General features: G+C 47.4%; 1 protein-coding gene across 1 annotated transcript in view; it reads right to left on the bottom strand.

The window, feature by feature from the left end:
• Positions 1 to 15,497, bottom strand: part of LOC119974341 (multidrug and toxin extrusion protein 1-like) — a 48,510-nt gene that overhangs the window by 16,514 nt on the left and 16,499 nt on the right. Inside the window, exons 5-10 of the mRNA XM_038813113.1 lie at positions 14,949 to 14,991; positions 12,129 to 12,173; positions 11,293 to 11,390; positions 11,080 to 11,177; positions 9,303 to 9,416; positions 7,473 to 7,540 (exon numbers count right to left, since the gene is read on the bottom strand). Of these exons, the coding sequence (XP_038669041.1) occupies positions 7,473 to 7,540; positions 9,303 to 9,416; positions 11,080 to 11,177; positions 11,293 to 11,390; positions 12,129 to 12,173; positions 14,949 to 14,991 (466 nt within the window). The remainder of the gene's footprint in view (positions 1 to 7,472; positions 7,541 to 9,302; positions 9,417 to 11,079; positions 11,178 to 11,292; positions 11,391 to 12,128; positions 12,174 to 14,948; positions 14,992 to 15,497) is intronic.

Below are 15,497 nucleotides of genomic sequence, written 5' to 3'. Positions count from 1 at the left end.
GCAGAAATAATTCTAACTAAGACTGTACCGGTATCATTGCTGCAAGCTGCTGCTGACATGACAACTATGGCTACTCTGGGCGGGATTCTCCGACCCCCCCCCCCCCCCCCACCCCCCCTCCCCCCCCCCCCCCCCCCCCCGGCCGGGTCGGAAAGTCGGCGAAGGGCGACGTGAATCCCGCCCCGCCGCTCCGACGTCGGCTGCCGGATTCTCCGCCGCCAGTTTTTGGGCGGGAGCGGGGATTCCGCTGCGCCGGTCGGGGGCCGTTGGCAGTGCCCCCCCCCCCCCCCCCCCCCCCCCCCCCCCCCGGCGATTCTCCAGGCACCGTTGGGCCAAGCGGCCGCCCGTTTTCAGCCAGTCCCACCGGCGTGGATTAGATAAGGTCCATACCGGCAATACCTGGCTTTGATGGCGGCTGGCAGAGTCCTCAGGGGGGCGCGGGGGGATCCGTCCCCGGGTGGGGGGGGGGGGCACTGTGGCCTGGCTCACGATCGAGGCCCATCGATCTGCGGGCGGGCCTGTGCCATGGGGGCTCTCTTTCCCTCCACGCCGGCCTCTGTAAGGCACCGCGATGGCTGGCGTGGAGAAGAAACCACCTTCGCATGCGCAGGAAACACGGCAGCGGTTCTGTGCATGCGCCAGAACAGGCTGGCGCTCCTGCGCATGTGCCAACTCACACCGGCTGGCGGAGGCCCTTCGGCGCCGGTTGGCGCAGCGCCAACCTCTCCAGCGCCGGCCTCGCCCCTGGAAGTGTGGAGGGTTCTGCACTTGCAGGGCAGCCCCACGCCGGAGTGCTTCACGCCGCTCTTTGGCGCCGGTACGGCCCACCCCACCGATTGTGCGAGAATCCCGGCCCATGATACAGACTCCACAAGGGGAGTCTGGCCAACAAGACTCTCACTCTGAGGCCGGCCAAAGCATTCTGCTAACCCCGTTTCCTAATCCTCGCGATGCAGGCTCCGATATTATCACTACACGAGGTTTTGAACAAAGAAAGCCTGTTAACTTGAACAATACGAAAAAGACGAACCTAGTGGCAGACAAAATGTAATACAACTTAACCCACTAAGCGGCAAACAATTTAAAGCTGAAGCAAACCAAAGCGCCAGAAATGATGTAACAATCACTAAATTTCAATCCGACGGAGATTGGGTTTGTGATTCGTCAGATCCCGAACAAATTTATCAATGGTCCAAAGAACTCTCACATCCTAAAATGGGAGGTTTAGCCACCTGGGAACAGCAGCCACTAAACAATTCCAGCAGAGAGAGAATAATCGTTTTTGTGGTGAAGACAGCCATTATGCGGTTTCATGCCCTTTCGAATTACAGGGGGGTCGCATTACATGATTATAAAATGGACTCTTACGATCGAGACCTGCCCCCTGACTCTTTCAGTCCCAAAAGGGCGCAGCGCGACACAAACCAACATGAGCAGTTTTGAGAGAAACTACATTTTACGTCCACCATGCAAACACTGTAAATCCATCATCTTCGTTCCTTGGGAAACAGCAAAAGGGGGGAGGATATGAAAAACATGATTATGTGGAAGTAGCAGAGGCAACTTCAGCCAGGAAGGCTACAGCCACCCAACACAATAGTTCCCTGCCAGTAGCTGTCTTCTATCTATCATCCCACTCCTCTGCTACTTCATTGTGGTGGTATGATTAACAAAGCTGCCTGCCATTGGTGCAGAACACCGGCTTATCATTGGCCATGGTCGGTCATGTGCCTCTCGTCCGATTGGTTGAGACCAGTCATGTGACGGCTCCCCGATTGGTTGAGAGGCTGAGTTAACGCCGCCTCCAGGGCGAGGTATAAATACCCAGTACGCCCGGCGGTCGTCTATTTACTGTAGTCGACCGCAGGGCTAACATCTAGCTTATTAAAGCCTAACATTTGTACAGCAACTCGTCTCGCGTTCAATTGATGGTTTTGCACTGAGTGCTGAGCTTGTGGCATTTGAGTGCTACAGTGAGAGTTTGGTGACTGAGGGAGTAAAAGGGTTATTTAAAGTCTAGTATTTCTTTTATTTAGTTAATTAACTTAAAAGTTGCTGTTTGGTCTATAAGAAGGTGAATTTTGAATCAGCTTTAAACAAGGTTCTACTTGGACTTGCTTGCAGCTGGAGCTTGTTAATTAGTTAATTGCATTAGGCCAGTTTTTAGAAGCTAGAGTCACAGTATAAATAGGGGCTAGATACAGTGCAGACTTTGTTTGCACTGAGTGCTGAGCTTGTGGCATTTGAGTGCTACAGTGAGAGTTTGGTGACTGAGGGAGTAAAAGGGTTATTTAAAGTCTAGTATTTCTTTTATTTAGTTAATTAACTTAAAAGTTGCTGTTTGGTCTATAAGAAGGTGAATTTTGAATCAGCTTTAAACAAGGTTCTACTTGGACTTGCTTGCAGCTGGAGCTTGTTAATTAGTTAATTGCATTAGGCCAGTTTTTAGAAGCTAGAGTCACAGTATAAATAGGGGCTAGATACAGTGCAGACTTTGTTTGCACTGAGTGCTGAGCTTGTGGCATTTGAGTGCTACAGTGAGAGTTTGGTGACTGAGGGAGTAAAAGGGTTATTTAAAGTCTAGTATTTCTTTTATTTAGTTAATTAACTTAATAGTTGCTGTTTGGTCTATAAGAAGGTGAATTTTGAATCAGCTTTAAACAAGGTTCTACTTGGACTTGCTTGCAGCTGGAGCTTGTTAATTAGTTAATTGCATTAGGCCAGTTTTTAGAAGCTAGAGTCACAGTATAAATAGGGGCTAGATACAGTGCAGACTTTGTTTGCACTGAGTGCTGAGCTTGTGGCATTTGAGTGCTACAGTGAGAGTTTGGTGACTGAGGGAGTTAGGTGAGGAGGGAGTAAGGTGCTCCTTACATTTCATTTCCTATATTTATCAAAGAGCGTGAAGGGAGCCAGGAGTTTAGAGTACAGCTGACTGGAAGCAGAGTCGGAGGGCGGAGGTCCAGTTGGTCCACAGGGCAGCTAATTCTGTAAAGTAAGAGGGGATGGAGGCTAGGGCAGTTGCATGCTCCTCCTGTAGGATGTGGGTGGTGAGGGATACCACTGGTGTCCCCGCTGACTATACCTGCGGGAAGTGCACCCAACTCCAGCTCCTCAGAGACCGTGTTAAGGTACTGGAGCTGGAGCTGGATGAACTTCGGATCATCCGGGAGGCAGAGGGGGTCATAGAGAAGAGTTACAGGGAGGTAGCCACACCAAAGGTACTGGACAAGAGTAGCTGGGTTACAGTCAGGGGAAAGAAAACTAACAGGCAGACAGTGCAGGGATCCCTCGTGGCCATTCCCCTTCAAAACAAGTATACCGTTTTGGATGCTGTTGGGGGGGATGACCTACCGGGGGAAGGCCCCAGCGGCCAGGTCTCTGGCACTGAGTCTGGCTCTGGGGCTCAGAAGGGAAGGGGGGAGCATAGAAAAGCAATAGTAATAGGAGATTCAATGGTTAGGGGAATAGATAGGAGATTCTGTGGTCGCGAGCGAGACTCCCGAAAGGTATGTTGCCTCCCGGGTGCCAGGGCCAGGGATGTCTCTGATCGTGTCTTCAGGATCCTGAAGGGGGAGGGTGAGCAGCCAGAAGTCGTGGTGCACATTGGTACCAACGATGTAGGTAGGAAAAAGGGTGTGGAGGTAATAAACAAGTTTAGGGAGTTAGGCTGGAAGTTAAGGGCCAGGACAGACAGAGTTGTCATCTCTGGTTTGTTGCCGGTGCCACGTGATAGCGAGGCTAGGAATAGGGAGAGAGTGCAGTTGAACACGTGGCTGCAGGAATGGTGTAGGAGGGAGGGCTTCAGGTATTTGGATAATTGGAGCGCATTCTGGGGAAGGTGGGACCTGTACAAGCAGGACGGGTTGCATCTGAACCAGAGGGGCACCAATATCCTGGGGGGGAGGTTTTCTAGTACTCTTCGGGAGGGTTTAAACTAATTTGGCAGGGGAATGGGAACCGGATCTGTAGTCCAGCAACTAAGGTAGACGATAGTCAGGACGCCAAAGCACGTAGTGATGCAGTGGGGAAGGTAACAATGACAAAGGAGAGTACTTGCAGGCAAGGAGATGGGTTGAAGTGTGTATACTTTAATGCAAGAAGCATCAGGAATAAGGTGGGTGAACTTAATGCATGGATCGGTACTTGGGACTACGATGTGGTGGCCATCACGGAAACCTGGATAGAAGAGGGGCAGAAATGGTTGTTGGAGGTCCCTGGTTATAGATGTTTCAACAAGATTAGGGAGGATGGTAAAAGAGGTGGGGGGGTGGCATTGTTAATTAGAGATAGTATAACAGCTGCAGAAAGACAGTTCGAGGGGGATCTGCCTACTGAGGTAATATGGGTTGAAGTTAGAAATAGGAAAGGAGCAGTCACCTTGTTGGGAGTGTTCTATAGGCCCCCCAATAGCAGCAGAGATGTGGAGGAACAGATTGGGAAACAGATTCTGGAAAGGTGCAGAAGTCACAGGGTAGTAGTCATGGGCGACTTCAACTTCCCAAACATTGAGTGGAAACTCTTTAGATCAAATAGTTTGGATGGGGTAGTGTTTGTGCAGTGTGTCCAGGAAGCTTTTCTAACACAGTATGTAGTTTGTCCGACCAGAGGGGAGGCCATATTGGATTTAGTACTTGGTAATGAACCAGGGCAGGTGATAGATTTGTTAGTGGGGGAGCATTTTGGAGGTAGTGACCACAATTCTGTGACTTTCACTTTAGTAATGGAGAGGGATAGGTGCGAGCAACAGGGCAAGGTTTATAATTGGGGGAAGGGTAAATACAATGCTGTCAGACAAGAATTGAAGTGCAGAAGTTGGGAACATAGGCTGTCAGGGAAGGACACAAGTGAAATGTGGAACTTGTTCAAGGATCAGGTACTGCGTGTCTTTGATATGTATGTCCCTGTCAGGCAGGGAAGAGATGGTCGAGTGAGGGAACCATGGTTGACAAGAGAGGTTGAATGTCTTGTTAAGAGGAAGAAGGAGACTTATGTAAGGCTGAAGAAACAAGGTTCAGACAGTGCGCTGGAGGGATACAAGATAGCCAGGAGGGAACTGAAGAAAGGGATTAGGAGAGCTAAGAGAGGGCATGAAAAATCTTTGGCGGGTAGGATCAAGGAAAACCCCAAGGCCTTTTACACATACGTGAGAAATATGAGAATGACTAGAGTGAGAGTAGGTCCGATTAAGGACAGTAGCGGGAGATTGTGTATTGAGTCTGAAGAGATAGGAGAGGCCTTGAACAAGTATTTTTCTTCAGTATTTACAAATGAGAGGGGCCATATTGTTGGAGAGGACAGCGTGAAGCAGACTGATAAGCTTGAGGAGATACTTGTCAGGAAGGAAGATGTGTTGCGCGTTTTGAAAAACTTGAGGATAGACAAGTCCCCCGGGCCTGACGGGATATATCCAAGGATTCTCTGGGAAGCAAGAAATGAAATTGCAGAGCCGTTGGCAATGATCTTTTCGTCCTCGCTGTCAACAGGGGTGGTACCAGAGGATTGGAGAGTGGCGAATGTTGTGCCCCTGTTCAAAAAAGGGAATAGGGATAACCCTGGGAATTACAGGCCAGTTAGTCTTACTTCGGTGGTAGGCAAAGTAATGGAAAGGGTACTGAGGGATAGGATTTCTGAGCATCTGGAAAGGCATTGCTTGATTAGGGATAGTCAGCACGGATTTGTGAGGGGTAGGTCTTGCCTTACAAGTCTTATTGAATTCTTTGAGGAGGTGACCAAGCATGTGGATGAAGGTAAAGCAGTGGATGTAGTGTACATGGATTTTAGTAAGGCATTTGATAAGGTTCCCCATGGTAGGCTTATGCAGAAAGTAAGGAGGCATGGGATAGTGGGAAATTTGGCCAGTTGGATAACAAACTGGCTAACCGATAGAAGACAGAGAGTTGTGGTGGATGGCAAATATTCAGCCTGGAGCCCAGTTATCAGTGGAGTACCGCAGGGATCAGTTCTGGGTCCTCTGCTGTTTGTGATTTTCATTAACGACTTGGATGAGGGAGTTGAAGGGTGGGTCAGTAAATTTGCAGATGATACGAAGATTGGTGGAGTTGTGGATAGTGAGGAGGGCTGTTGTCGGCTTCAAAGAGACATAGATAGAATGCAGAGCTGGGCTGAGAAGTGGCAGATGGAGTTTAACCCTGACAAGTGTGAGGTTGTCCATTTTGGAAGGACAAATCTGAATGCGGAATACAGGGTTAATGGTAGGGTTCTTGGCAATGTGGAGGAGCAGAGAGATCTTGGGGTCTATGTTCATTGTTCTTTGAAAGTTGCCACTCAAGTGGATAGAGCTGTGAAGAAGGCCTATGGTGTGCTAGCGTTCATTAGCAGAGGGATTGAATTTAAGAGCCGTGAGGTGATGATGCAGCTGTACAAAACCTTGGTCAGGCCACATTTGGAGTACTGTGTGCAGTTCTGGTCACCTCATTTTAGGAAGGATGTGGAAGCTTTGGAAAAGGTGCAAAGGAGATTTACCAGGATGTTGCCTGGAATGGAGAGTAGGTCATACGAGGAAAGATTGAGGGTGTTAGGCCTTTTCTCATTAGAACGGAGAAGGATGAGGGGCGACTTGATAGAGGTTTATAAGATGATCAGGGGAATAGATAGAGTAGACAGTCAGAGACTTTTTCCCCGGGTGGAACACACCATTACAAGGGGACATAAATTTAAGATAAATGGTGGAAGATATAGAGGGGATGTCAGAGGTAGGTTCTTTACCCAGAGAGTAGTGGGGGCATGGAATGCACTGCCTGTGGTAGTAGTTGAGTCGGAAAATTTATGGACCTTCAAGCGGCTATTGGATAGGTACTTGGATTAGGGTAGAATAAGGGAGTGTAGGTTAACTTCTTAAGGGCAGCACGGTAGCATTGTGGATAGCACAATTGCTTCACAGCTCCAGGGTCCCAAGTTCGATTTCGACTTGGGTCACTGTCTGTGTGGAGTCTGCACATCCTCCCCGTGACTGCGTGGGTTTCCTCCGGGTACTCCGGTTTCCTCCCACAGTCCAAAGATGTGCAGGTTGGGTGGATTGGCCATGACAAATTGTCCAAAATTCTATGATTAACCTAGGACAAAAGTTCGGCGCAACATCGTGGGCCGAAGGGCCTGTTCTGTGCTGTATTTCTCTATCTATCTATCTATCATTCATCACATGCGTTTCTGCGCTAAAACTGGTATTCTTCAGTTAAACTTTAATTTGGTATGCAAGCATTGCCCATGCACAGGATCTTCATCCTAACTTCAATAAGGACGCGGGAGTCCAAACCAAGTGAAAATAAGGACAACGTTTTATTTATCAAAGAGTCCCCGGTAGATCCCTACCGGGCACCTCTCTGGCCAACTTCATATCCTCCAGGTAATTGAGATACTCCGCCCCTAGCGGGAGAGCTCGTAGTCCGCAAGGAACGCATGGAAGACGAGCATTCCCATCCCATTGGCTCCCTGCGGGATATCACACTTACCCTGTATGCTATTGTAATCATCTGAAAAATAATGGACTGGGCTCCAAGTTGAACTTCATTAATTAACCCTGTGAAGAGGAAGAGAACAAACAAAACATTGAAGTTAATTGAAGCAAACAAATATCAAAACAGAAAATAATATATCCAACGTGGAATCAAGCTTTCAACAGAAGCCAAACCAATTTCTGGCATTTTTATTTGGTGGGGCAATCAAATTCAATGCTTTGCGTTCTCAAATCCAATTTTCAAAAACGACCAACTTTAGGCCAATGTTCCATGAGACTCCGCCTGTATTTCCTACAATACAAAAAAAACTATACTTCTCTGAAGTCCTGTGGACTCCGCATGACTGTAAGTCTCTCCCTATGAGTCTGACTTACGCTCACAAGTTGTAAGTGTACAGAGGTGAACCCATTGTGTCCTCGAATCTACGACACAGGTGCTGAGGTCGGGCCCTTTGGTCCAATGGATCGATTCTTTGCCAGTGGGGGAGTGTGCCAGAGTGTGACTCACACAGGTGGGAAACCCAAATTCAGTAGAAACCTGGGTCTGGATTTTCATCTTTGAGACTGGTAGCAGCAGTCAGAAAACGTCCAAACCTTTTTGAAAAATCCGTCCTTTGTTTTGACTTTGGCTTCAATGGGTAAAGCTCCACGGCCATATTGTTCGAGATGTTGCCATGGAGAATTCACTCGTCAATGATGACTTACAGTTAATTGGCAAGTGTTGTTTGAAATTTAAACTAGGTAGCTTGACCCTGATTGGCAAGGCATTGCATTGAGGAATGAACCAGCAAATGGCTTATTTTGTTTAGCTGCAACAGGCGCAATGTGAATACATGTTCTTTCTGCCTGCAAAGAACAGGGTTCTATGCATGAATATATGTAGCGTCCAGTACATGCAAATGCATCATACTGAGAACTTGCCTGATAATTGTCCTGGTTAGGATGTGAAAGATAACATAAATACATATTCATGTCAACTGGGCTATTCTGCAAAATTATACTTTTAGTTTTTAAAAAATGGGCAAGGCTTTACCCTGACTATCCATGACTCATGCCAGAGGAATTTCTAATCTTCAGACAAACCAGTCTTGCTATTGTTAAAAAAAGGCACTATTTCCCCTTACTAGAACTCCAGAAAGATTTTTTCCATTCTGGTCACCAGAGTTGCTGTGTCTTCAAAGACAAATGCAGTTGTTTGTGACTCTTTATATCCAATGTTGTGTCAATGCCCAACCATTACCTGTTCCAAAACACAATGAGTTTCAAACAAGGGGCTGCTAGTCAACACAAAGCCACACAGTCACATAACTGAGATGTCAGCTAATTAATAAGCTGTTGGATTTTAACTTCAGTCGTTGTTTGACTGTGGTTAGCACTATGGCTTTACAGCGCCAGGGTCCCAGGTTCGATTTCCTGCTTGGGTCACTGTCTGTGTGGAGTCTGCACGTTCTCCCCCTGTCTGCGTGGGTTTCCTCCGGGTGCTCCGGTTTCCTCCCACAGTCGAAAGATGTGCAAAGATGTGCAGGTTAGGTGGATTGGTCATGCTACATTGCTCTTAGGTTAGATGGGGCTGCAGGGTTACAGGGACAGGGTGGAAGTGTGGGCTTAAGTAGGGTGCTCTTTCCAAGAGCCGGTGCAGACTCGATGGGCCGAATGGCTTCCTTCTGCACTGTAAGTTCCATGAAAGATTGGGGGGGCGCATTGACTGTCGGGTGAATTTAAAAAATTTTGCAAGGGTCTCTGGATTGCTCGTTCAATAACATTACCACTATGGTACCATGCCCCTGACATAGTGTTTTTCACAGCAGGAAAGACATTTATTTACCCACGAGGAACGTCCCGATGTGAAATGACCACCATTCGATACACATCATCAGCATGCTAGGAACTGCCAGCCGGGTAAAGTGGCCCCACTCCTGCAGGCAGTCCCTGGACCACCCTGCAAATATAAAAACAGGAGGCAGTTCCGAACACAGTTTAGAACATGTCTGGGAAGCACATCGGGCAAAAAGGAACGTAAGGCTGACAGAAAAATATCCACATCATCCAGCTGGCTTGAGCTTTCAAACCACCCCTTTGACCACAGAACGTGTGGGGCGATTCTGCAGTTTGTGTAAAGCAGCACTCAGAGGGAGTTGCAGTTACGTGAGGACAGATTTGCCTCCTCTGTGGGCATAGCCAGTCGACTCTCTCTGTCTAACCTGTTCTGGGCCAGGGCTTAGAAACTCCAAAGTGTATTATGAAGTTCACCTGACCTATAACTTTGATGTTGAATGTGGCTAGGATGATCACTTCAGGTCTGATTCATCAGACTTCCCATCAAAAAAAAGTTTATTATAAGAACGTAGTTAACGTCTACAAAACAAAGCAAGAATTTGTTACCAATTACAAACATAAAGAAAACACAACAGCTACAGTAATTTATCTATATAACTCTTAATGAATCCCCTTAGTAGCTGTTCCAATTCAACACAAAATCCAATAAACTGAAACCCCTTTCAAGGGGATGGTCCAGCACACTGTAATCTCACTTGAATGGGACTGATCCGTTCCCTGAGATTCTGATCCAGTTCCAACCAGCAGATTCAAAACTCCTTCCGGAAAGCCACTCTATCTTTAAAGTTACCAGGACAGTTTGCCACAGCCAACGTGGTTTCAGTTCACCGGAACAGCTTTAAAATGAAAACAGGGAAACACTTTCTTCTCCAGTCCAAAGCAACAAACCAAAACTCCCTCTCATCTCCCAGCCACAGCCCAGCTCCACTCACAAATTACATTAATGAAGCTGCGCGACAAGTCATGTGGTAAACCCAAACCTTTCTTAAAGGGATACTCACATGACAAACCACACGCACAGAGCATGGCGGTGACACAACATGGACCAGGACGGGGAGGGAAGAACACGGATAAAAGTAAGAATCAAGGGGTGTGATTCTCCGAAATGGAGACAGAGTGTTCGCACCGTCGTGAACTCCGTCGCGTTTCACGACGGCGTTTCACGCCAGCCCCGACTCAACATGGCGCAGGGGTTCAGGGGCCGGCCGCGCAACAAGGTAGGCCCGGGGGTGAGAGCCCGGCCCGCCGATTGATGGGCCCCGATTGAGGGCCAGACCCCATCGGAGGCCCCCCCCTGCCCCCCCCCCGGGGACGGAGCCCCCACACCCACAGGCCGCCCCCGACCCTTCACGCAGAGTTCCCACCGACAGCAAACAGTTGTGGACGGCGCGGCCGCTCGGCCCCTCCGGGCTGGAGAATCGGCGGCCCCGCCGCGGACAGCAACTCGCGACCGGCGCCGCGCCGAACCCGCAGGCGCAAATAGCGCCGATTCTCCGCACCTCGGAGAATCGGCCGGTGGCGTTCGGGCGACGTGGCGTGGTTGCGGCGATTCTCCGGCACGGGGCTCTGAGAATCACGAAGGTCCTTCAAATGAAGCGAGTGCTGGACACAAAGAAGGGATTGAATAAGATAACACCCTGCCCAATATTTCCTTCCGTGGATTTCACTGGAAAGGGGAATGGGATGAGGTGACTACAGGGTGCTAACTGGATAGTGTTCATTTCACATCATTGCCCAAGGTGTGAATGACCCCCTCTGAAACCTACCTGGCCAGGTGTTAACGTGCAGCTTCTTCCATCGAATGTATCCAAACAGGAGAATAGCTTGACAGTACTGAGAGATAACATTGGCAGCGGCCGAGCCTCTGAGAAACAAGTGGGCGTGTTAAAGGCAGCTTCAAATAAAGTCTGGGCCATTGTTCAGTAACAATTTCATGTAACAGATATTCCAAAAAAAAATTCAACTCATTTGTTACTTACGGCACTCCGAGCATCAACACATAGAGGAAGAGATAATTGATTCCAGCATTGATGATGTTGGCTATGAGACCAGTGAAAACCTGGGGCATGGTGATCCCCTGGGAACAAAACGATAAAGTTATTGCTGGAATTGTCCTTCAATAGACCAACAGGGTGTGTGACATGGTGCCAAGGTAGCGGGAAGATAGAGTATACAACTGCTTTCCCAATGCCCATGGTTAGGATACAATGTGTCCCCTACTGAGTGTGGTGAATGTAACTTAGTAATTCACACTGTATTTACCAGTACCATTGTAAGCGCAATAGCGTTATCCGACCAGTAGGGGGTGTAGCTCTGGGAATGCTCAGGGGTTTGTACAGGGCTCCACCCTTGGCTCTGCCCACGACTCCTCCCCCTGGACTGCTGTATAAATACCCTTGTCCAGAGCCAGCCTGCAGTTCATTGAGAGTTCAACGGGTAACAGGCTGGCTCTGTAGTAAGTAGATTAAAACCACTGTTCATATCTTAAAGCATGTGTCGAGTGAATTGATGGTTCCATCACTGAGGACAATCCCTTTTCCCTCAGTTGGATCAGGATCATTGCTGGAATGTGTCTGATTGTTGGTCTGGGTGACTTGCCCACATTTGCAGTGAACTCATCAAATTCATATTCTCTGTGCTCCGGGCAGATTCTCCATCTCTCAGAGTGCAAGGGATTTGAATTCACGGACTTATTTAATCATCTGCCCAATTCCGATTGAGCATCGAAATTAGGAAATTGAAACTTCCAAATGCTATCTCACTGCAATACTTATTAAAGTAATTTGATGCACACTCCAACATTCAGCGGCTTTACCTGATTCTGAAGGTATCGGATCTCTAAGATATAAAGAAACGCTGCCTGAGAAGGAATATTGAAAATAATTAGCAGCTGTCAGCGCATCAATCACTATTTTTTAAAATAAATTTAGAATGCTCAATTATTTTTTTCCAATTAAGGGGCAATTTAGCATGGCCAATCCTGCACATCTTTTGGGTTGTGGGGGTGACACCCACGCAAACACGGGGAGAACGTGCAAACTCCACACGGACAGTGACCCAGGGCCGGGATTCGAACCCAGGTCCTCAGCGCCATAGGCAGCAATGCTAACCACTGCGCCACCGTGCTGCACGCGTCAATCACTATTGAAGCAGATAAGACATTGACACAAACCTCCTTCGAAAATCAGAGCCAGGCCTGTGTTGGGCCTACGGTCAATGGGACTGTAGACAATTTGTCCAGGTCCTGTATGGCCCAAGGTATGGCTGATTAGCATTCAAAAAGTCCAAATGTTGCATTACGATGCCAATTGGTAGCTGGTAACTTCTGAGTCACAAGGTTATGGGTTCTAGTCCCATTCCCAAAACCGGAATAAACAAATCTCCATGTGCAGGATTGAGGGAGTGCTGCACTGTCAAATGTGCCGATGCCAATCTCCCGTGTGCTTCCCAATTGCTTGCCAAAGTCCCCTGGCACAGGTTTGATGAGTGGCCCCTGGTGCCCTGGCCAACATTTATTCCCTTAATCAGCATCATTTAAAAAATGAACAGATGATCTAGTGATTTATCACATCAATCTTTGTGATGACTTGCTCTGCACCCATTGAATGCTGTGTTTCCTATGCTAAAAAAACAAACTACACTTCAAAAGTACTTCACTCTCTGTGAAATGTTTTGGATGTCCTGAGCTCATGAAAGGCATTATAAATGAATGCCATTCTGCCATTCAGGGCAGCACGGTAGCACAAGTGCTACTGTGGCTTCACAGCTCCAGGGTCCCAGGTTCAATTCTCCACTGGGTCACTGTCTGTGCGGAGTCTGCACGTTCTGCGCGTGTCGCGTCTTTTGGTCCAACGACACTTTGTCCACATCTTTTTGTCCGCACGTTTTTTGGTCCAACGTCTTTTTGTCCAATTATCCAATTACAAATTAACTCCGTATAAAACCATTTAATTGATAAAATGCAAACAATACAGCAAGTGAATTTAATTGCTAAAATGCAAGTAATTGATAAAATGCAATTAAAATGCAAGTTGAAAAATGCAGTTAAAAAAATCTAAAAATGCAGTTAAAAAATCTAAAAGTTTACTAATTACTTAAAATTCCCGAATTTACTTAAAATTCCCGAATTTACTTAAAATTGATGTAAATTGACACAATGAACTTTGCCATTTCAGGATGGGCGAATTAAGAAAGAGAACGATAATAACTATCCTTTAACGAGGCTCATTAAAGGAAAGAGACCGGTAATAAAAATCCTTTATTGCATATTATACCTTGCTATGTGCATTAGAGAAGATTTCTATTTACAAAAAGATAATGTGGGGAGTGGAGTGGAGTGCTAATAAGCAAGTTACAAAAAGTCAAGTTACAAAAAGTCTTTGACAAAAAAAATCATCCGACAAAAAAACGTAACAAGTCACAAAAAGTCTTTGACGAAAAAAATCATCGGATAAAAAGACGTAGGACCAAAAGACGTGCGGACAAAAAGACGTTGGACCAAAAGACGTGGACGAAGTGTCGTTGGACGAAATGACGTCGGACGAAAAGACATAGCACCGTGTCTGCGTGGGTTTCCTCCGGGTGCTCCGGTTTCCTCCCACAGTCCAAAGACGTGCAGGTTAGGCGGATTGGCCATGCTAACTTGACCTTCGTGTTCAAAAAGGTTAGATGGGGTTATTGAGTTACGGGGATAGGGTGGAAGTGAGGCTTTAAGTGGGTCGGCGGACCGAATGGCCTCCTTCTACACTGTATGTTCTATGTTCCTAGATTAAAGGGCACCAAGGGCTCTGTATATAAAAGTGTCAAGCTATTCCATAACGGAGTCAACTCAGAAGCTAAAGGTCAGGCAGACACAGCAGATGTGATACTGTTATGGACCTTAGCAATCCAGAATCATGGAGGTTAAGAAATGAGCCAAACATGCTGGTCAATTATTCATGATTGAAAGGGGTGTGTGCGGATGTGTGGACATTGGATGCAGCAGAGACAGGTTCACCTATGATGCTCTTCCTTCCAAATAAAACTACATTTGCTGGTGTGGATCCTGCGGAAGCTGCCCTGGCATTCAGCCATTGACTAGGATTCCCAGGTCCAGAGGCCATCGATGGCACGCATGTTGCCATGCGAGCACTGGGGCATCAGGGAGTGCTCTGTATAAACAAGGGATTCCACTTCCTGAATGTTCACAGATGGGCAGCACAGTGTTTAGCACTGTAGCTTCACAGCGCCAGGGTCCCAGGTTTGATTCCCCGCTTGGGTCACTGTCTGCGCGGAGTCTGCACGTTCTCCCCATGTCTGCGTGGGTTTCCTCCGGGTGCTCCGGTTTCCTCCCACAAGTCCCGAAAGACGTGCTGATAGGTGAATTGGACATTCTGAATTCTCCCTCCGTGTACCCGAACAGGTGCTGGATTGTGGCGACTGGGGGCTTTTCAAAGTAATTTCATTGCAGTGTTAATGTAAACCTACTTGTGACAATAATAAAGATTATTATTATTACTGTTCTTGTTATTAATCAAAGGATTTTTTTTCTTGCTGTCTAGGTTCTTTTGTTCCATCTGCATTTCAGGTAGTGAGTCGTTGTCTAGCGGCCTGTCTGAATCTGGGTTTTACCAACATATAGTAATATAGTACTCACGGGAAGGCCAGGAATAAATATCTGCACGTAGAGTTGTGTTAACCTGCAGGAAAAATGAAAGATGTTGGTGACACAGGGGCTGGTTTAGCTCACTGAGCTAAATCACTTGCTTTTAAAGCAAACCAAGCAGGCCAGCAGCACGGTTCGATTCCCGTACCAGCCTCCCCGGACAGGCGCCGGAATGTGGCGACTAGGGGCTTTTCATAGTAACTTCATTGAAGCCTACTCGTGACAATAAGCGATTTTCATTTCATTTCATTTTCAATAGGGAAACGACAGCACGTCACCATCTGTAACCAAAGGTAAACTCAAAACGGGGCAGTGAATTGTGCAGAATTGGTGAACAGACGGTGGCCGTGGCAACGAAAGCAGGTGGTCAGACCTGGCACATAGCCAAGTTACAACCAGGCTCCCTGTGGGGAGTCAAAACATTAGAAAGAAAATGTTGCGGCCTTAGAAATGGTCATCCCTGGAAACCGCAAATGTTTCTACCGACATTGGAGCTGCTGGAACATTCGCGCATCTTCGCTTTGAAGTCAACATTGATTT

This window comes from Scyliorhinus canicula, chromosome 12 (assembly GCF_902713615.1).
Source record: "Scyliorhinus canicula chromosome 12, sScyCan1.1, whole genome shotgun sequence".
In the NCBI taxonomy this organism is placed as follows: domain Eukaryota; kingdom Metazoa; phylum Chordata; class Chondrichthyes; order Carcharhiniformes; family Scyliorhinidae; genus Scyliorhinus; species Scyliorhinus canicula.
The sequence above is the reverse complement of the archived record's forward strand: the minus strand, read 5'-3'. Positions and strand labels throughout refer to the sequence as shown.